The sequence below is a fragment of the Hippopotamus amphibius genome, chromosome 2, assembly GCF_030028045.1.
Source record: "Hippopotamus amphibius kiboko isolate mHipAmp2 chromosome 2, mHipAmp2.hap2, whole genome shotgun sequence".
NCBI classification, from domain to species: Eukaryota; Metazoa; Chordata; class Mammalia; order Artiodactyla; family Hippopotamidae; genus Hippopotamus; species Hippopotamus amphibius.
In genome coordinates this window covers 10,213,860-10,235,926 of record NC_080187.1, presented here as the reverse complement: position 1 = coordinate 10,235,926, position 22,067 = coordinate 10,213,860, and the positions used below count along the sequence as shown (strand labels likewise).

At 41.5% G+C, this 22,067-nt stretch overlaps 1 protein-coding gene across 2 annotated transcripts in view; it reads right to left on the bottom strand.

Moving 5' to 3' along the window:
* MAPKAP1 (MAPK associated protein 1) overlaps nucleotides 1–22,067 on the bottom strand; it is a 241,904-nt gene that overhangs the window by 77,697 nt on the left and 142,140 nt on the right. For both annotated transcript variants that reach the window (XM_057721638.1, XM_057721639.1), the window contains exon 7: nucleotides 15,897–16,006. In XM_057721638.1, the coding sequence (XP_057577621.1) occupies nucleotides 15,897–16,006 (110 nt within the window). The remainder of the gene's footprint in view (nucleotides 1–15,896; nucleotides 16,007–22,067) is intronic.

Here is a 22,067-nt window from a genome sequence, read left to right as displayed (position 1 = left end):
CCATGTAAGTAAGGAGAAGAAAGAGAAAGCTTTCTAAGCTCTAGAATTTGAAAGTAAGCTGTCTTCTTTTTACAAATTTTACAACTATTCTTATTCTTATCAAAGTAACCTGTATCTACAGTTTTATGGTTATAATACTACAAGTCCTATGATAAAAACCAGTTAATTCCCTGCCCATCCCCGACACCTTTCTTATAGGCAACTAGTTTAAACTTTTTTGGTAATTTCTTTTGATACTCACTCTCACATTCTTTATTAGCATTCCCATTCAGCAGTTTTTAAAATTATTATAAATATCAGGCAGTATCTATTAACTGCCGCTATGGAAGGTGAGGATTTAATGTGTATTCCCTCTCCCTCTCCTCTCACACTCCTCTTTGGAAAGTGTGTTTGCTTTAATTTTTTTCTTTTTTCCTGTAATACAGTATGGGCAGTAGCTTTCTCCTGTGGGGGACCCTTACTTGATTGTCAGTATTTAAAATGTCTGTTTTCGGTATACTCCTCTGGTTCCCAAAGGACTCACTAGAGACCCATGTTAGTAAGGGAAGCTGGGAGGCAACACTAATTTTCACTGATGTGCATCGCATTTCACTTTTAGGATATTGACATTTTCATTCGATGATCTGACTCTCTAAGGAAGTCTGACCTCCAATCATCAAAGTGCAGTGAATCTGCTCCCAAACAGAAAGTGGGCAGCCATGGGCCTGGGCTGGAGGGAGTGAAGCAGCTGTGGGCTACAGGCTGGCTTTCGCTGCTTCTCCTTAGTTCATTCCACAAAACGTGTTAGCCACCCACTCCAGGCCAGCTACGGTACTGGTTAGGTCTGGTGCTGGTAAACCAAAAGGAACCCATTTTTATCCAAAAAGGGCTTTCATTTTATTCAAATGAAAACTCACCACCGCTATCCTAAACCTTCTCCCAAAGGAAAGGACGGTCATCATCCTTTGCCTTAGTGAGGGACTCCCCAACATCTGGCAAGATCGACATACTGGGAACTTACTGGGGAGAGGCCCATGGTACCTCTGACATTAGGCTGAGTGGCTGAGAGACAGCATTCCCTCTAGCAGCTTCCAAGGCTGAGATATGGCCGTGCCTCTTAATTTCCACTGTTGACCTGTATGGAGTCCCTCAGTGCTCATGAACTCACCCAGCCCTCCCTGTCCACTTCTCCCCGCACCAGGCAGTGGCGTTGGTAGCCAGTTAGGTGACGCATGCAAACGACCTGCTGAGGTGGAAAGACTGAGGTAATGCCCTGTGCTGGAGGTGAGACGGACTCCCTTCAATTCACAAAATGGGGTCCTTTTTGTCAGTGAACGGACAGACTGCAAGCTGGAAGTAAGACTCCCTATCAAATGCATCTTGTTGGCTTGCTTACTTTTTACTGGCCATCTCCCCACTGGGATGAGAGCTCTCTAGGAACAGGCCTGGTCATTATTCTCCACTGCCTACAATACAGTAGATTTCATAAACATTTACTGAGTGATGAGTCTGGTGCTGAACATACTGTGCTCGAGAGGTGTGCAGGACCCTCGGGATTTTTCAGACTTAAATCACACTTTGTCTTAACTTCATCCTAATTCACGTGTGCTATTAAATGCAGTGTGCTGAAAACAAAGGGTGGGGGAAGCTGGGGGTTATGATTTGATATTTCTATGATTATGTAGTGACAGTTTGGGGGAAGACTGAGGAGTTCCAACAGACCACCTCGTGTTTTTTGCAGCACTTGGGTTTTAATCACATCTCACTGACTCTGTTTTGAAAACTTGGTTCCCTGGCACAACAGACTCTATGCACTTGCCGACTGGCCTGCCGTGATCAGGAGCTAGGTAACGAGCGAAGTAGGTGCCAAGACGTCCTCCCCAGACCTGCCTCCCGGTGCTGCTGCAATGTCTTCTCCTGATTTTAAGTGATCTTTGTCTCTGGGTATTACTGTCATTGTAAGGCAGAAAAGAAATATACTCGCTGAAGATTATTTTTCTTTTTTCTTAATGCATTTAGAGCAGTTGTAGAAAGCCCGGTATTTGTGATTTACTCAAAAAGGAAAAGTCGTTATGGAAAGTAGTTACTGAAATTCGTAACACCGCCTTTTAAATTGCTTACGGGGAAAGACCAGCTCCACTGTCAGGCCTCGGAAAGCAGTAAGAACGGAGTAGGTGTCTCAGGTCCCTGGGCTGGTCTTGGAGAACTCTTCTGTGGTGGGGTAACTGTTCTAAAGCTATGGTTTTTCATGGAAAGTGGTTAAACTCAGTCTTGGTAGAGGAAGAGTTTTCCTCACAGCTACTAACAGGATAAACACACTAATGGCCTGCCTGAAGAAAGAGGGCCTTCTACTTCCTCTGGGGGAGATCAAGACTCTTGGTGGAGGGAATTAAGGGGCAGAGGCAGCACCCCAAACCTCTCTGTAATCATGCACTCAAAAATTATATTGGTATTTAATTCTATTTCCTCTTAAATTTTCTGAGAAGAAGCAATGGGCTCTGTGAGCTACTCACTGTTAATACGAAGGCTTTTAAAAATCACTTGTAAACATGTTTGTTACAGGCAATTATAGTTTGTTCACTTTGTCTCTAGAATCTGTTATAGGAAATTAAATTTGCTGATATAAGCTATATGACGAATGAGCCCTGTGATCATTAACCTACCCCTACATATACGGTTTGGGCTTTGTTAGTCAAAAATCATCAGAGTTGACTCTCTGGATCTAGTTTACTCCTTGTGCAGTGTAAAGGGTGCTTCTAGCAGATCCATAACAGAACAAATTCAAAGACTGGCTTTATCACAGGTATAAGCTTTCTACAGACTTAACTCACTGGAAAAGCAAAAGCACAGGCAAAGGCCAAGTCATATGGGTAGGAAAGGAAATAAATCAAATCCCAAAAAGCCAGGTTTTACAGTACGCCTAGCATGGCAGTGGTAATAGGGATAAAGGCAGCTGACACTGACTGAGTACTTACTATGGATTGAGTGTTTTACATGCATTCAGTCAAAACAAGAACCCCACAAGGTAGGTAGTATTGCCCCTATTGACAGAAAAGATAACTGAGGTTAGAAAGGTTTGACTTGCTACCTTTACAGCTTGTGTGAAAGGTACAGCTGAGGTGAGGACTTGGGCTGGTCTGGTTCCAAAGCCTACGCCCTTTCCACTGACTCCTGCTGCCACATCCAGCTGACGCAGGCGCACTTGTCTTTCTAGGGAGAAAAGCACACCCTGCCTCCACTGAGCTGTGGATCCTGTAACCTTCGCCAGTGGGAGGAACTATGGCACAGTGGTTAGGAGTACAAACGTGGGTTTAAGTCCCAGCTCCCGGCTTACTTGTGACCTTGGATAAGTCCTGCAGCTTCTCTGAGCTTTAGTTTTCTCATTTATAAAACAAAAATAACAATCAATTCAAATAGTTGTTTTAAGGTTAAATGAGATAATTTTTAAAAAACTGTTTGGCAGAATCTCTGGCAAATTTTGAACATACAATAAGTGGTAACAATTATTATTATATTCACAACACCACATGCTCCTTAAAACCAGAGGTCAATGGAAGAAACTGTGACCTCAAAGATATCACTTAACATAGGAAGTAATGAAAGATAAAACATCCCACAAAAAGAAGATTAATGTTTTCTATGCCATAAGGACACATAGTTGTAAGTTAAGAAATTTATATTAATATGAACAGGATTTAAATTACTTATTTTTAATTTTAATGAGTTCTTTCCTATTTTATTATGAACATTTTTAAACCACAAAAAAGTTGAAAGAAATGTGCACTGTAAATCCATGTAACCACCATCTACACCCTACAGTTAACATTTTTTAAATAAATTTATTTATTTATTCATTTATTGGATTTTTTTTTACTGGCTGTGTTGGGTCTTCGTTGCTGCACGTGGGCTTTCTCTAGTTGCTACGAGTGGGGGCTACTCTTCATTGTGGTGCGTGGGCTCCTCATTGTGGTGGCTTCCCTTGTGGAGCACGGGCTCTAGGCACGTGGGCTTCAGTAGTTGTGGCACATGGGCTCAACAGTTGTGGCTCACGGGCTCTAGAGCACAGACTCAACAGCTGTGGTGCACGGGCTTAGTTGCTCTGCAGCATGTGGTATCTTCTGCAGAGCTCGAGCTCATGTCCCCTGCATTGGCAGGTGGATTCTTAACCACTGTGTCACCCAGGAAGTCCCCCTACAATTAACATTTTACTATATTTGCTTTCACATATCTACCCACCAGTACATCTTTTTTTTTTTTAAATGTATTTCAAAGCACAGAGCAGGTGTCAGTACATTCACCCCTGAACACTTCAGTGTGCATAATAGTAACTGGTGTTCAGCATTTAAGAATTTTTTTTTTTTTTTATATTTTGGTAAAATGTACATACAGTGATATCCACACATCTTACAAGTACCATTTGACAGTTCTGGCAAATGCATATACCTGTGACGTTGGCTCCTGTCAATACATAGACATTACCTTTACTCCAGAAAGTTCCCTCATCTGCACTACATTTTAAGTGGGGAAGCTGTGGTACAGGGTAAAAAAAAATGGGCTCAAGAATTAAGGGATCTAGGTTCATATCTCATCTACATTATTCATTAGTAACACACACAAGTATGCACACATACATATACAAAATATATACACATACAGCTTCAATTTTCCTAACCGTAGAAAAGAGATAATGCCCATCTCACAAGGTTTCTGTAAAGGTTAAATACAAAAATACCTGAATACAGTAACTGTTCAGTAAATGTAACCAAAGGTTACTTTCTCTCTACCCTCCCCCATTTCTGACGATGTTGTCTTCAAAAAGAAAACGGTAAGGACAAAAAACAAAAACAAAAACAAAAACAAGACAGTCAAATGAGAGATGAGGGAAAAAGGCATCTCTCTGCATAGGCAGTCCTCTCCCAATTTATCCACTCTGACTTCAGCTAATTAAACATCTGTCTCAACGGTCTCCTCAGCAAATTACTCATCCCCACTTTGTGACACTGATTGTTGGTTGCAGCCTTTTCCTCACTTGCCACCATTCCCAGAAACTTCTAGGAGTTTACTCACCAGGCACATGGCAAGGAATGATGCAGGGTCCCCATTAACCCCCTACAGTTGCCCTTGGTGCCAGTGCTGTTCATAACGCAGCCAGGCGTGTCCTTAGACGTGCCTCCCCAAAATAAACCTGTTAAGGGACGACAGCTTTTTTGTCTACATTTCTGATTTCCAGTATGATGCATTTTCTAAGTGCTATATATATGTACCAGACTAAAATAAACTAGTTAACCAAAAATCTGTTTTTTAAACTAGTTTTAATAACAAAGCAAGCAGGTAACAACATAAGGTCTCAAATGAGGTAAAGTGCAGTCTTGTCAATTACCAGCTAGTTGTCTCTAAACACAGAAAAAAAAGCTTTGCTGGTGAACAAATGCCCAGGAGGCAATGAGCAAAATGGCCTGGCCTGGATGCGTGCCTTTCTTTACATACTGCTGTGTGTGTGTGTGCGCGTGCACATGTGTGTACGTGTGCACATATCTGCTTGGGCAGGAAAGGGGGAGGTGGGGTGTGGAGAACTGTATTTAAACTACGGGACACTTCTTAAAAATAGTTTTCTGAAATTAGACTTCCCCTCAATCCTTCTTCCCACTGAAACAACTGACTGACTTAAGAACTATCTTTTAGAAAGATAAGTGGCTAATAAAAACATTTAAAATGCTTAAGTATGCCAGAAACCTAGAAATGGAAATTAAAACTATATATTAACTGCTAACCATCAGTCTGGCAAAAGTTAAATATTGATAACATTCAGTGCTGGAAGCGGGTGGGGAAAGAGACACTCTCACACACTCCTGGAGTGTCAAAGGACGGGTACACACTTTGAGGGGCAATTTGTTTTTCTCAACACTTTCAATAAGCAAATCTTTGACAAACAACCCCACATTTAAAACCTAGCACAGGGCTTCCCTGGTGGCACAGCGGTTAAGAATCTGCCTGCCAATGAGGGGGACATGGGTTCGATCCCTGGTCTGGGAAGATCCCACATGCCACGGAGCAACTAAGCCTGTGCACGATGACTACTGAGCCTGCAACTCTACAGTCTGTGAGCCACAACTATTGAGCCTGCATGACGCAACTACTAAAGCCTGTGTGCCTAGAGCCCATGCTCCACAATGAGAAACCCCCGCACCATAACGAAGAGTCGTCCCTACTCGCCACAACTAAAGAAGCCTGCGCACAGCAACAAAGACCCAAGGCAGCCAAATAAATAAAGAAATAAAAATAAATAATAAAATAAAACTTTTTAAAAATAAATAAAACAGCACAAACTTGCAATGAATATTCCTACAAGATTGTTCACTGCATGTTTTTTTAATACTGAAAATTAGGAAATAACCTAAAAGTCCATCAATAGAGCTAAGTTAATTTAACTAAAAAGATAAAAATGTAGTGGTCACCCTAATGCAGAAGAATGTTTATGACATAATACTGAGTAAAAATAAAATGCAAAATCATACATATTGTATGGTGTCATCTTTAAATGACATGGATACATTTTTCATGAGTTCATTTAACAAACGCTTTTGGGGTATCGTCTATTTGACAGACATTCTACTAGATGTTGGGTATTTAGTGATTTAAAAAAAAAAAACCAAAAAACATAAAACAGGGTCCTGCCCACATGAAACTTATAGCCTATATGTATACCTGCATGTGAAGTGAATTTAAAAAAAAACAACAAAGTGTTCACACCAAAGAAGAAACCTTCACTTTTACTTCACACATCTCCAAAATTTTTGTTTTCAACCAGTATTTAATTTTATTAAAAAAGAAACAAACAAACAAACAAACAAAACTGCAATTCTTTAAGGGCCTGTCTTTTACTACCACCTTGTTTTAATATTAACACCAGGAGACCTGGTGGCAGCTCCAAGCTTTTTAAATTCTCCCCAAACTGTGCATTCAACTCAAATAAAAGAAATCAGACTTTACCCTGCTGTCCACCCCTCTGCTTCCTGAACTGATCACCACCCCGTCTCCACGCTCATCACCTGTTGGATAGAGTCCTCAAGAGCCTCCTCACTGGTGTCTCTGCCTCCTGTTTTGTGTCCTCCAATCCATTTTTCTAACATAGTGCATTTTCTAAAAGAAATCCTGACTATATTGTTCTCCTTGCAATGGATCCCCTCTGCCATCAGACTAAAGTTCAAATTCAGTACAGTTTACAAACATGATCTGGTCCCAAATGACCACTGGAGCCTCACCATTCCCCACCCTCCCATCTCTTCCTATTCTACTGCTTTATTAGACTGAGCCACTTGCGGTTTCCAGAAGGCACTAAGTTCTACTTTGTTTCTGCTGCCTACATCCTCTATCTCATCCCTCTTCCCGTGGCCAGTTTCTACTCATCTTCGTGTCTCAGCTGGAGCGTTTGCTTAGGATAGCCCTTCCTGACTCCCTGAAACTGGACTCGGGCTTTCCTCCTGCAATGTGCAGCCAGGCCCTATATCTGTTTCATGGTATTATGCGTGGTATTATGAATTGCATGGTATTATGAATGTCTGTTTGTCTCCCCAACTGAACAGTAAGCAACTTGAGGGTAAGGACCATTTCTTTGCTTCTACAAAATCTCTAGTGCCTACATAGTGCCTGCTGCATAACTACCCCCCAATAAATCAATGTACTTCTATTTTTGAGTACACCATCAGGCCTGGCCTGATCAGCTCTGGCCCTGCCCAGCTTCTGCAGCTTATCCTCTGCCCCACTCCTGCTCTAGTCATTTGGAAGATCTATGTTTTGTGGCTGTATCTCAAAACATCTTTGTCTGGAATGTTTTTCTCACTTACCCATCTGGCAAAGTTCTAATTAATCTTCAAAAAAGCTGTCAAAGAAATTACTTACTCCAGAGCATCTTTTCTCAGCCCCCACCTCACCCAGTAGTTTTAAGTATTCTCTTATTTGTGTTGCTTTAGTAGCTCGCATACTATATTTTAGTGCCTCTTTTTTTTAGCCTGTCTTCTCACCAGGTTTTTCACCTGATTTCCAATATGGTGTCTGGCACGGAACAGGCAGCATTGGATGATGACTGCTGAACTAAACTGGGTATCCAAGGGCCACACAGAGCTTTCGAGCACACACAGCCTTCCGTACAGTGCAATTGATTCATCCTCTCAAGCTCTCCCATGTTACAGCTCAGGAAAGTAAGGTTCAGAGAGGTAAGTACACGATTACACATTCAGTTTTCTTACTCTAAAACATATTTTTAAATATTTCTAAAATCAAGATACAGTTTACAATCAATATGTACATTTAATATAGTAGCTCTGCCTGCCTGCCTGCCTTCCTTCCTTCTGTTTTTCCTGAAGAGCTATTATTAGATTAGTGGTGTTCTAGAATTAGTCCCTAGTGGACCCCGGGAAAGGTCCTCTGACTCCAAAATGCGTGTGCCCCCTGTACCAGCAGAGCCTCTCGGGAGTCTACATCTTTTCTCTTCCTTTCATTCTTTTTCTTTAACCTAATCCATGCCGGTGACTGCCCCAGATGGAGTGAATGAATAGATTTTGTGATGGAAAAGGAACTTCTGAAAGATTAGCAACTAGCAGGAAGAGTAAATGCTGGTCACATGTAGTTTTGGCGAGTGATGTATTTCAAGTTTTTCTGATGTGGCGGCTGCGAGAGCTCATAACACCCTTCTAAAATAATTGAGTCTCTAAAGTGGTTCCAAAAGATTTTTGCTTGACATAAATTCTCTAAATTTCCAGGCTTTCTCGATAAAATAGTTGACTGCAATGCCAGCTTTAACATGCTCTGCTCTATACACAAGAAGATCCATCAGGAGCCCCAGAGCATGCCAGACTGGAGAGACTCAGGTGAGATGAAACAGCAAGATAAAGAGGCAGAGAGAGGAGGCAGGAGGAATATTTAACTCGCAGCTCCTGGCCTGGGCCACTTCTGACTTGTAAACATCTTAGCAGTCCTCATTTACTGTATCATTGTCCTACTGGGTCACTGGATACCAAGTATCAGGTCTTTATTTCTTATCTAACCCCTACTTTTGAGTAGCCATCTGCATGATTATTTATTCTTTCATGAGAAGGAGCAGTTTCTGCAGAAATTACTGCCTTTTGGACAAAGAACATTTAAACGGTCCTATTTACCTTTTCTTCCTCATTTTTTAAAAGAGGATGACCTGCTATAGCGTTAGGAGAGCACATGTCTGTATCTCTGGCTGGCAAACTACCTTCATAGAAGAAAGGTTACTGGATTTTCTGTCTTCACAATTACAGGAAGCAGAACTCTGTTCAATTTTATAGCCAGAAGATTCTTTAGCTTACTTTAGCCTTTGGAGAGCATTTTAGGTTAGAAGAGTGTTAAAAACCCTACTCCATCTAAAACATATGGGCTTCTCTTTTCCATAGGGCAGCTCAGGACAGGTGTATGTTGCTTTAAGAAAGCTAGACATAAAACATTAAAACTGACACCAATACAGACAAAGTGTGCAATTACAAAAAGAATTCCTGGCTTTATATCCAGATTCACCACAGGGTTCCTTTAAATGCTGCACTTCCCTGGTGCATTTAGATCTTAGAATCAATGAACATTTCTGTTTACAGAATTTTAAATTTGTTCTCCCATTAGGGTTCTAATAAGCAACATGGTACAATAAAAAGAGTATGGGCTTTGAGGTCAAAAAAAGCTTGGGCTCCAATTTAAGATTATGTCATTTACTTACTGGGGAAATTTGGATAACTTTAACTTCTCTTAAAACTGAGGAAAGGGAGGCTGAGAGAGGAAAGCATATGATTACACATATAGTTATCATAGTTCCTTAATTCTAAGAGGCACATTTTCCCCTACTTTTTAACATTTCTAAAGTCTCATCTATGAACTAGGCACAATAAAATCTCCTTTCTAGGGGTACCGTGCAGCTTAAATGAGATGCTATCTGTAAGTACACAAAGGCACTCAATAAATCAGCTCTTACCCAGTAGGAACAGACCTTGGGGAAAGACCAATTTCTCCGTGACACACAAATCCCCTTAAAACATTCTTAATAAATAATAATTTGTATATAACTGTCTAGGTCTATTTGGCATGAAAGTAAGGCTTCGCATGTGAAGACGCAGGGAGTGAGTCAGAGACCCTGGTGCTGCCAGGGTATTCTAGCAGGTCTCTGTTGGGTTACAGGCTCCGAATCCCCTCCCTGGCTTCCTGGGCTCTGGGCCTGGTCTGTATTCCTGTCATACTGCAACCATCAACTCTGCACTTCTTTCCAATCCCTTTCTTTATGTTCACATTCTCTGTATGTCCTATTCCCTCTTTGGGCCTCAGTGTATTTCACAGTGGTTAGAAGTTTGGGTTTTATTCAGAATGCAACTGGAAGTCATTGAAGGGTTTGGAGCAGATATAATCTGATTTATATTTTCAACAACTTCTTTGCTGCTTTGTAGGCAAGATACTGGAGGGGCCAAGGGCAGAGGCAGGAAAAGCCGCCACGGTGCTATTTCAACAGCCCTGGTAAGGTCTTGGTGATCTGGATTCATCCAATGGAGATGGAAAAGACTGAATTCAGGATATATTCTGGAGGTAAAAATGAGGAGACTTGCTAATGGCTAAGAAGATGAGTGGAGTTAGCACAGGGAAGAATTCAAGGGTCATTTTTTGCTACATTGGGGGAGGTGATGGGGGGCATAAAGTTAAGTAAATTAACTGCAAAGTAATCTGAAATGTTCTTTTTATATTAAAATAGTAAGCCTTTAACAGCCAAGGCTTTGAAAGACACTGTTCCTCTCCAACTCTTCACAGCTTAAATGTGAAGGTCACAATTTCAGTGTCAGTTTCTCTGGGAGGAGGTCCCTGACCATCCACAGAAAGCAGTGAGCTCCCCTGAATCTCATCTTCTCTCTCTGAGTCCCTTATGCTTACTCTCCCTTTAGAATGTAAGCTCCTCTCCAGCAAGGGCCCTCTAGATCTGCTTCACCACAGTCTCCCTGCGCCCAGCACAGGTGTGACCCATGAAAGCACATGAAGAGTGAGTGTACACACAGCTACAAATACGAGGGTGAGTCAAAAATCATCCGCACTCTGGCTGTAGCATTTAATTAACTTTTAGAAAAGACAAATACATCATTTCTCAACAGAATCTCCTTGCTTTTCAATACACTTTGTCCATCTGTCAACAAGCTTTCGTATTCCCTCATTAAAAAATGTTTTAGGCTGAGCTGCAAGCCACAAATGCACTGCTGTCTTCACTTCTTCATCAGAAGTGAATGTGGCTCCTTCTTGATGGCAAACACTTGTGTGACCTTCCTTGAACTTCTCTATCTATTCATACACACTTCTTTGTGACAAAACACTTTCTCCATACTGCGCGCAGTCTTTGATAAATAATGGCACCAGGTATACCCTCAGACCCCAAAAAACGAATCACTGCACGCTGCTTTTCTTTCATGCAAATCACAAGTGGGGCACCCATTTTTGCTCGCACCGCAGTTCCAAATGAATGGATATAACACGTTCACACCTGCACAGCAGTGATTGGGGAGACAGTAGCCTTGAACAGAAAGCGCTAAGACAGTGCAGCCAACAGAAGTCTTAATATATCCGGAGTGCGGACAATTTTTGACTCACCCTCATACATTATAGATCAATATTTACATATTACATGAATTTTTAAGATAAAACTTGAGCATCCAATGATTGTCATCATTAGCTGTCCCTCAGATCAGAACCCCACACACCCTATGGGAGGTGGTCATTCCCCTCTCTGCTCCTAACCGTACTTTAAGGAAGAGTGCTTGAGAAGTCCTAGACTAGATTATCTCCTTGGTGACATTCTAGGGGTCTAGTGAAAACACAGTAAATTAGCAATCAATAATGTGGTCTGTGACTCCAAACACAGATGTTAAGAGGGAGTTCACTTGATAAAGCTAACATTTATCTTTTAATTCCAGGTGAAATTTTGTACAGGAAAAGTAGGAATGAATGTCATAAGTCTTATTAACGATATTATAAGAACTTTTCAAAAAGGATCTTCAGACTAATAAAAATTTGTCTTTCACATCAAAAAGCAAGAATGGACAGGGGTGAGAAAAAGTTAATAAGCTTCTTGTTCAATCTTTCAGCAGATGATAAAGAAAAACACCTGCATTTTATAATGACAACAAATACTGAAATAGAACCATACAGAAATCTATTCTGCTTAGAAAATCCTACTTCGAAGCCTTCTCTCTTTTGTAGACCCAGAGATGCCTATATTTCTGCATCAATGTTAAAACTGAATTTGTATCTACCTCCATTTCTCAAGTGCCTCTGTCACACCCAACATCATGCTTCAGGAGGCTGGTAAAGGCTGCTGGGTAATAACATTTTAAACCACAACAAAACACTAAGAAGCTCAGAAGGTCGTCACTGATTGTGAGGACGAACTTGATAAAAGGAGAACTTGACGAATTAAGGCCTTTACTCGCTAAATAACAGGTTAGTATATTTTACTGGTTAAATCAAGGGATGTGACAGGCTACTCTTCATTATGTCAAAAACATACCCACCCAACTGTTAAAATTAGTAAAGAAGTTTCAGCTAATTCTTCTAAAACTGGATTCTCCATTTACAATTTTCCTAAACCGTGGGGACGTTCCGCCAATGCAGGTAGATTCCAAATATCAAGTAGGTTAGTGATAAAATGAAAAGCTGCAGAGAGACTTTAAAAGAGACATTTAAAAATGGGCTTAAAAAATGGGCCTTAGCAGAGCACTGACTAGAACACACTGTGAAAAGATTACTGTAAGTTCAGTACATGAATATTAACAGGAAAAACCCTGCGGTGTTCATAAATAGTTATGACTTGATGAAATAATTACAAATAATGCAAGTCAAAATTTTAGATCAGTTACAAGTGTCTGTAATGACATTCTATCCATAAAAAGCAAAAATATTTTAAAACCCTAAAGGTTTCCATTGACAAAGCTGTTTACCTAAACAAAGAAGAATTCTTTTGCTCAAATATCTACCACCTTCTGATTTTCTACAAATGAAAATTGGTGAGGGAATGCCAGAGGGAAGGGCAACAGAGTATTTAAACACTAGGACAGTCATTAAGCCCACAGCTTGATTTAATAATAAAATAGCTTAAGTTCTCAATTTATTATTATTAAACAGAGAGTTGTACGGTCAGTCAGGAAAAAAAGATGAGCGATGTTAAAGGTTTGGGAGTAAGCAGCTAAAGTTCACTGTCAACCTATCAAAGGAGTTCTGAAAGCCTGGTCTAGTATGACGAACGTCTAATGCACACATAGTGTGAGAACTCTTGACCCCGCATGGAAAATGTTGTCTAATCTCAAGTGGTATTTTTCCCTTCTCACTTAAGTTAAATGAGAGTAGCAAAGAGACAAGTGCTGTTATGCGCTCCATCAGGTGAAAGCTGTTTGAAGAGAGGGCTGAGCCAGACACCGGGAATCGCAGGCACCTTCTTGCAAAGACTGAATGGGTCACTGTGGTAGAGGCTTAGGAAGTGCAGGACAAGTGTCTCTAACCTGGCACGTCCTGCCACCAAGTTCATGACTAAGTTCATGTGTCACAATGGGTAAGTAATAAGTATTTCATAGCCAACTGTGAGCACTAACAGACTTTATTTTAGTAAATGTACTTGTGTTTCTCTCCATGACAGGAGGATTTCCTCTTCATTAATCACCCTCCAAAACAAGTCCACTCCACAATACAAAGTTCAAAAACACAAAACATACCCTGCCTTTACCAAGTTAACCTTAAATAAACATCTTTTCCGAACTGAAGATCCTTCTATTTCATGAGACCAGACTTAATAAAGCAATAGAAAGAACATCTTATTTTAAAAAGCTTTTTGGATCAAGAAAATGGGCAGTAATTTGTGTAAATGCATCAATCTCAATTGACTTCTCTAGTATGAAAAGGAATAAATAATGCAGATCACTGTTTTTCAGATAACGAGTCCTAACTCTTTGCCAGTGATATGCCAAAGCCTCTGATGGAAATGGCAGGGATGTGTACACAAAGATGAACCTAAATAAATGTATGTATGATAAACGTGGTTGCTGGAGATGGACACAGATAAATAGGTATGCAATTGGACAGGGATGGCTGGAGACAGAGGGAAAGACACTGGTTCAGCTGTATCCCAGAAGGTTCACAGAGCTTTCATGATTTAAAAAATCTGAGACAGCAGAATTTCTATTTAGAAGGTTAAAAAAAGTTAGTTTTACCTCCTCTTGGGCAATTCTGAATAAAGCTATCTTAGAATATAATAAATATGTCATAAAACACACTATCATGTAAAAAATTTAGGGACAAAAACAAGAGGAAAAAACAAGGATTGTAAAGGTAGATGAATGCTTATTTCACATCTTTAAATATCTGAAGCTGTTTAAATGCTATTAGAGTGGCATCTAGAACCCCCAAATATCTCCTTTCCCCTGGGAAAGTAGAGGCTATGCCTCTTCAATCATCCCTTAAATGCAAAGAGGTTTGACCCCCATGCAATGGATAAAAGTCACCCAAAAAATGAACAAAAGAGGTGTTTGGAAAAACCAGAACACCATTCATCCCAGCTAACGACTTGTTCATTATGAGTGATGATGGATAAAGACTTCTCATGCTGAGATGAAATCAAGATTTATATGCATTGTTTCCTCTCCCAACTTGTGGGAAGATCATCATCATTTAATTCTATCTCTGCGGCCAGTGATGGGCATCCAGAGAGCTGGTTATCAAACGGCGCAGTCAGCTGGCAAAAGCCGAAACGTGCAGTTGGCACATCTGGACGGAGCCGCCACAGCCGAGGGTGAACAATGACTCCTGGCAAACATCCAAATTGCTTGCAGACGCTAGCAGGTCTCATCTACAACCGCCCCTACCAGCATCTCTCTCTCTCTCTCTTTTTTATGAGAATCAGATTTTCATTGCTCCATTCAATTGCTCTCCTCTGCCATTTTTTACAGCTCTTATCGTTCCCCTGGAATATGGCCTTGAGACAGCTCATCCGTGTCCTTCACTGTGTTATCTCTTCTAACTTTTATTAAAACTTCAGCTTTCATCTGAAGATAGCTAATTAAATCTGGAACAGATTATTTTCCTCCCCTTAAAAGGAACACAAAACTATTTTCTTCAACCTGAGCCATGCTTTTTTCCCTTTCCAAAACATGAAACCGAAGGTGTTTAAGAAGTCTCATTTGTTTACAAAGCTAAGATATTTGACATGTCATACATAGATAGGTTGATTTATACTAAAGTTGTTTATGGTGTGATAAATCTTTGAGCTATTTCTCAAAATAATTATTTCTCAATACTGGGAATATTTTCTTTTCTCCTATCCTTTAAATATTACAGCTAATACCACAGGCTTATTTTCTATATAAAGTTGGCTAACGAGGCATTAGATTAGCAGCTGCTTGTGCATAAGTGATTTATCTTAAAAAAAATTTTTTTTTTTAAATAATTGCCCTCATTTGGTAAAAATGAGAAAATGTTTTCTTTTATTCTATACCCCAAACACTAACAACCAGAAGTTCCCCCCATGGAAAATTATGTGAAAACATGAAATTAAAAGCAGTGCTTCAAATTTAGGGTTAATTTGGTTTTCCAGACAGCTTTACGCCAACTAATAGTTAGCTCAAATAGTTTTGTCTTTATCGCAAATGAAGCTTTCAGAAGCGACACAAACACATTTTTCCCACATACACCACAGACCCAATCTCTTCCTTGGGCCCAGGGGCAGCTTAAAAATCACTCTTCTGCTGTACGCTTGCTACTGAAGCTAGCAATGACATCTGAACCAATCTAGTCAGCCATCAAACACCCACCCATACCCACACTTACACGCACACCCAGTACTTTCAGCTAAGGGTTAAGCTTCTATTGCCAGGGTATGATTTAATTGTTCCCACCTGAAATTTTCTGGGATCCTTTCCTTCGCTTCACTGCCTTTAGCAAGATTTCTTTCATGGTGACCTTTGTGTTGTCCACCTGAATAAGGGAGAATCCATGAGCAGCATTTCTGTAGGAAAAGACAAATGTTAAATCATCACCAATATTCAACCAAAGGGATGTTAATACAGTCTTCAGCGAGTTTAAGTTTTAATAAGTGTACATTGAAGTGTCAGTTATTTAAAAATAGGTTAAATAAACCTACTTCTAATGAGAGAGAGAGGGGAGCATTCTAATATGAACAGTTCCGAGTGGAAGAGAGGGCAGAATTAGGGCAGGTTTTTCTATTTATCTTCAACTGAATCCAATTGGTCTCTGTGGGTCACTGGTACCATGGCTTCTAGTGTTGGTTCCCAAGCCAAGTTCCACAGCAAGGACTAACAAACGATAAACTTGGCTTGTGTCAGTAGATGTCACTGCAGGCAGATACTACCATCATATTAAAGCTTACAGAGCCTTGGAGGGAAAATGCGGGCGGGGGATAGATATGATAGCCCAAAGCAATTTAGAATAAGGAAACCAAAGACTCTTCCTAAGCAATAAATAAACAAGCATTAAAAAACACACACACACAGTCTGTGTACACTTCAGTAGTAATGTTTTAATCTACTTAGTCCTAGAAGGTCAAGTAAAATATCAGCTGAGGCATAAATAATTACAAGACAAAATAATAACACTACTCTTAAGCTTCTATCCAATCACACTTGGGGTGGGGGGGTCATCTAGATAGGAAAAAACTGGTAAGGAACAAGTACCCTTAAAAAAGAAGCCCATTCCTGGGTGAGACAGAACTTCACTAAGACCGTTATTTGCAAAAGCAAGTATCACAAATACTACTCACTATGCTTGGGCACTGAAACAAAACAGGCCAATTCCAAGCAGCTCATGTAACAAATGGGACCCAAGTTTCCAACTATGGAACATGGGAATTGCCACAAGGAGTTTGGTTGCATTCCCATTTCCCCATAAGAATCTCAGAGGGGAACACAGCCAAAAAACATGGTAGAACTTCATATTGACAAGAAATCTGAAAGAAAAGCCAAGCCCCAAGCTAAGCCATGGAAAAGCTTCCCAATGGTAGGACAGGCTGGGAAGGGGCCTTAAACCTAGCTTGGACCCAACCAGGTGGCTGGCTTTCCACAGGGGCTGGGGGCCGATCTCAAAACCAAGGACCCAATTTGCTTCCCTAATACAAAGACATCTCCACACCCCCACCTCTCCATACGGCTTGCTGTTTAATCCTTGACACTCCATTTGTTAAAAAGCAAAAGCCGATGCAGGTTTAGCCAGCATGATCATCCATTTTAACTTGGTCAAGTTCTTGCTATCGAACAGCAGGCCTGAGAACTGTCAAGCTAACTTTACTGAACACTCTGTTACTGAATCATGCCTGAGCCCCGGCCGTTCTTTACCTCAGAAGCTGGACCCCATCCCAGAACAATCTTTAAAAGTTTATTTTACTGATCAAAGCAAAATAAGAAATAGCTCTTTTTTAAAAACTATATTTAGGGAGAGATGTAGTAAGTGATACTTTGGCAAGAGTTCTGAAACGTAAAGTGCCTTGTGCATTTATAAACTTGGGGATATTTGCTCTGGCACTAGGCCAGTGTGTGTGTGGAACAAATGCCAATCATCCGCGTTCAGACCTGCCCTCCCCTGCTTTCTCCTCGGAAGTCAGTGTGCGCTCCATCTGTGACAATATGCTAGGCGATGGATGAGTAGGACCTGAAAGGGAACACCAGTTCTCGGGTCCTCGCTAGCTAGTATTGGGCTAGATCTCGCGAACTTCCATCTGCCGGGGTTCCACCTGAACTATTTTAGATTTGAGTCTGCTTATAAATTGCTTACATTCTCCCCTAATCTGCTGCTGGCCGATAGCATTATTTCAAACCAATACGTTTATCTTTTCAGCAAAGGCAGACTAAAAGCTCAAAAGGAAGCCTTGTGTTTGGACTAACTTCCATAAATTAAAAGTGTCCTTTTAAAAGATTTTTGAACAGAGGAAAATCCCTAGTCTGTATTTTTCTGTCATTTTACCAAAACGTACCTGGGTGACAAGGTTAAAGCAGGCAGAGGAAATCCCTGGCACTTATCATCCACAGGCATTACTGATAAATTGTGTGGTGGAGGAATAAAGGATTACCTTCTGTATTTTTTCATTACACTTTTCTTTTGTTACAGAATACATAAATCCGTTGTGGCACAATGTAATATGTATCGCCATGCTACACCTGCGGACGCTTCCGAGCGGCTGCCATGTCTGTGCAGTCAGGAATGATAAGTGAACCACCCGTGAATGTTAACGATAGTGATCATTCTGAGGTAACTCGGCTCTCCATCTTCCTTTACAGCCTCCGTGCTGAAGCCAGGGTAGCGAGGTTCATGAGAGGAAAATGAAAACAACAGTGGAGGGAAGGGGCACGCTCGGCGCTCGGAATGCGCCTTCGCCAGCGTGCGGGATCTCACTCCCGGGCTCCATTCCGGTGAAAACGCGCACATTTAAAGGAGAAGGGGGTTGTGACCCACGTCCTGCACACTCAGCCAGACCTAATGAAAGTTTCCTCAGGTCAGCCTTGCACTCCGCTCACTCCTCTCCCTCCAGACGAATGCCAACCTTGGATCTTGTCGCAAGTCTACGGCATTTAAAATGTTTCTAGAACACAAGAGGACAGGATCGAAGTGGTTCTCAGAATCCATGGAGGTGCAACTGTTAAGTTACGCTCCCATTTAATAAATGGATATGGAGACTTGCTACCACAATTTTCAGCTTGACTTCCAAACAGTCTGCGTTTTATGCCTCATTTCTTCATATCCAGGATTTTTTATGGGCTTTCTAAAATGTCTATTGAAATACATCCTTTAAAGGCGCTTTTATTTAATGTTGGGCACTGGGTCTGAGATTGAGAAGAGGGTGATCTCGGGGAAATGCTGGCAGCAGGCAGGGAGGGTGCTCGCCCTGCCTCCCTTCCTCAAGGCACTGTGTTCCAGTCTCAGGGCTGTAACCTGTGCTGGGGATGACTAGCCCCTGGACAGACAAGCAGATGGATGGACAGACAGATGGGCTACAAACCCACTCTCAGTTCAGAAACTGCTCCTCCTCCAGCTCCCCTCATGGACAGACAGATTCTTTCCTGCCAGCGCAGGGCATTCTAGGGGCACTGAACAGAAGCAGCCGCCCTTCCACAGCCCCCTGGGCTGCCTGTGCTGGGTCCAGGATGAAGCACCTCCTCAGGGAGCTGACTAAGTGCTGCCAGGAGCGCTTCAGTCAATTCCAAGTTAGGGCCTGTCAAGTCTCGTAACCACCGAAAAACGTATGGGCATTTTAAAAAGAGATTACTCACTTGAGGAATTCAGCTCTGTCCCATTGCAAAGCCACTCAGTTACCAGAGGGAAGTTTTTATACAGGCGTTAACCTAACACAGTGAGCGTTTCTGCACTAAGCATTAAACGAGAGGTGGTGGGGGACAGAGAAGAAGGGGTACAGGTCTTCATTGAGAAGCTTGGATTCTATTTACAGGGGCAGAGCTGGAATCAGAACCCAAGTTGGAAGGCAACATGTTGGAGAGGAAAACAGACGGGCTGGGAGTTAAATACCCTTTGGTTCAAATCCTGACTCCATGGCTAACCAAAATGTTGTTTTAACATGTTGGAAACTCAGCTGCACGCACAAAATGAGGAGGCCACGCCCCTACAGAATTGTAAGGAGGATAAAATAGACACTGAGTGCCAAGCACCTGGAACTAAGGCTGGCAAACAGGAGAACGTGTTTACAATGTTCCTTCTCTTATGCTCCCCTTGTCCCAAGTCATTACTCCAAGAGAAGAGGCCTCATTCTGCCCAACTCCCCTAAACCCCCAGCAGATACTGCTTATTTGGGGTAATGGATCTCAACCCTCATTGCTCATAATTGACAACACAGGGCCATTAAAATGAGCAATTTGCTGGGCATGGTGGCAACGCTGGGACACTATCAGTAAGCAGCCCCTGGCCCAGGCATCAACACCCCCTGAAGCTCAAAGGAGGGCACCCTGGGCTCCAGCTGAGAGTAAACCAGAGAAGTAGGCACGTTCTACCTCAGCTTAACTCAGCTTTGGATGGTGATGGTGGAAGTCAAAAGTCATGGCGGTGTTGCAGAGAAATCTGGATCTGCAGAGTACAAGATATCATTATTCAACAACTATAACAATAATAGTAGCATCTACTACCTACTGAGCACTTAATATGTGCCAGGTGCTGTGTTAAGCCTTTTAAATCCATATTAACTCATTCTACCCTAAAATAGGCACTATCATTGTATCCATTTTGTGGAAACTGAGGCTGGAGACATTAGAGAATTTACCTGAGGTCATTCATCTATTAAAGTCCGATTTTGGATTCAGAAATCTGCAGTGCGGTCCCTCACCCAAGCAGCACAGTCCAGTGGGAGAGGATGACAAAGAAGCAAAGAGAGTGTATGTGATAAGGACAAGGATGAAGGCAAGCTTCAGAGCACTGCCAGAACACAGGGGCACTTAGCCCAGCAGGCAGGGGCGAAAGAGGTCAGAGAAGCTTCTTAGTGAAGATGTCTCAAAACAAAGTTGTCGTTTAGCTCTATGCCATACTGAAAAAATGGTGGCAACACCAGAAGGCAGCAGAGCACAGCAGGTTCTAGAATAAGGCCTGCTTTGGAGTCCTGGCTCTGCCTTCCTTGGGTAAATGATACAATCTCTCTAACTTCTAGCTTTCTCATCTACAAAATGAAGATGATTCTTAGACTGTTAAGACTGTTGTCAGGGCTAAATACTTCTAAAATAGTTAACATAATACCTGTCATAAAATAAATGCTTAATAAGCAATAGATAATAATAACTATCAGCTTTTCTTCATACAAAAAAGTGATATATAATGATGAGAAAACGACTTCAGTCAACACTTATTGAGTGCTTACTTTGTTCACTTAATCCTCCCAGAAAAGGTAGGTGTTATCATCAGTCCCATTTTATAATAGAGGAAACTGAGGATTGGCAAGGATGAGACACATGCTTGGAGTTACATAGCTAATAAGTGGAGGAACCAGGACTTGAACCCAGGTCAGCCAGACTCCAGAGCCTCCAAGGGAGGTTTGGGGACTAAGGGGAAGAAGAGACTTTCAGAGAGCATATCTTCCAGACTGGAACCACTGACCAATCTATGGAAAGGTCAACTTCCACTGTAACAAATTAAGTTTGATTATGAATGTCCCAAATCTTAGACTAACCATATGACCTACAAGACCCCCTTTTTAAAAGCCCTTGGAGAACACCCTGGTTTCCTGAGCCACAGTCTCAGTTTGTGGAAGTGGGAAAAGGCTGCCAAGAGTATCCCTCCTTCCTCCAGTCCTGACCAGTTCATAATTGTGATGAAGACGCACTCCTTTAGTTCCCAGCCCGCTCTGGTCCCAATTCCATGCATGTGCATTCTCGAGCACTTCAATGTAGAAAATGAAAATATATGAGCAAGAGAAAGCCTTGTAATAACTGCAGCATGCCTGCTTTAAAGCAAGTCCTTTGGGTATTACTTTATCCATAAAGAGAGTTTACACTAGTGTGAATGCCACATTTTGTTTCCCCTTGCACTGACAAACAAATTTTTTTAAAAGATCAAAGCGTATTGTGTGAGTATGTGATGTTTGACATTGGACAAAGTACTCTTTTTCAAAACAGACATTTTCCAAAAACATAACTCACTAGACTAATGGGCAGTGAGAAGCCAAAATGACTGCCCTCCGCCTTCTCCTTGTGTATCTTTGCCAGAGTCCTTGGGACTTGCCAAATCCGGTCATGCCTGCTTAGCTTGCTCGACTGATTGTGCCAGAAAAGAAAATAAGACACAGATGTATTTGAGCTCTTTGAGATGCCAGTAAGAGAGACAGCTAATGGCTTCATTTCGACCCTCCCCTTCCAGCTGGGCACAGGTGGGGGATAATGAGGTCCCTCTCCCTAATCAAACTCAATTATTTACTACTCTATATAACCACAAAGACATTCACATTCAGTTCAGAATATAAAACACACTGTGGGCTACTTCCAACCACTGCCACTGGGTATTTATAACAAACTCAAGTGGCTAACAGTTTGCCTTGGCAGGAGTTTAAGTGTGTAAAGTTTTGCAAA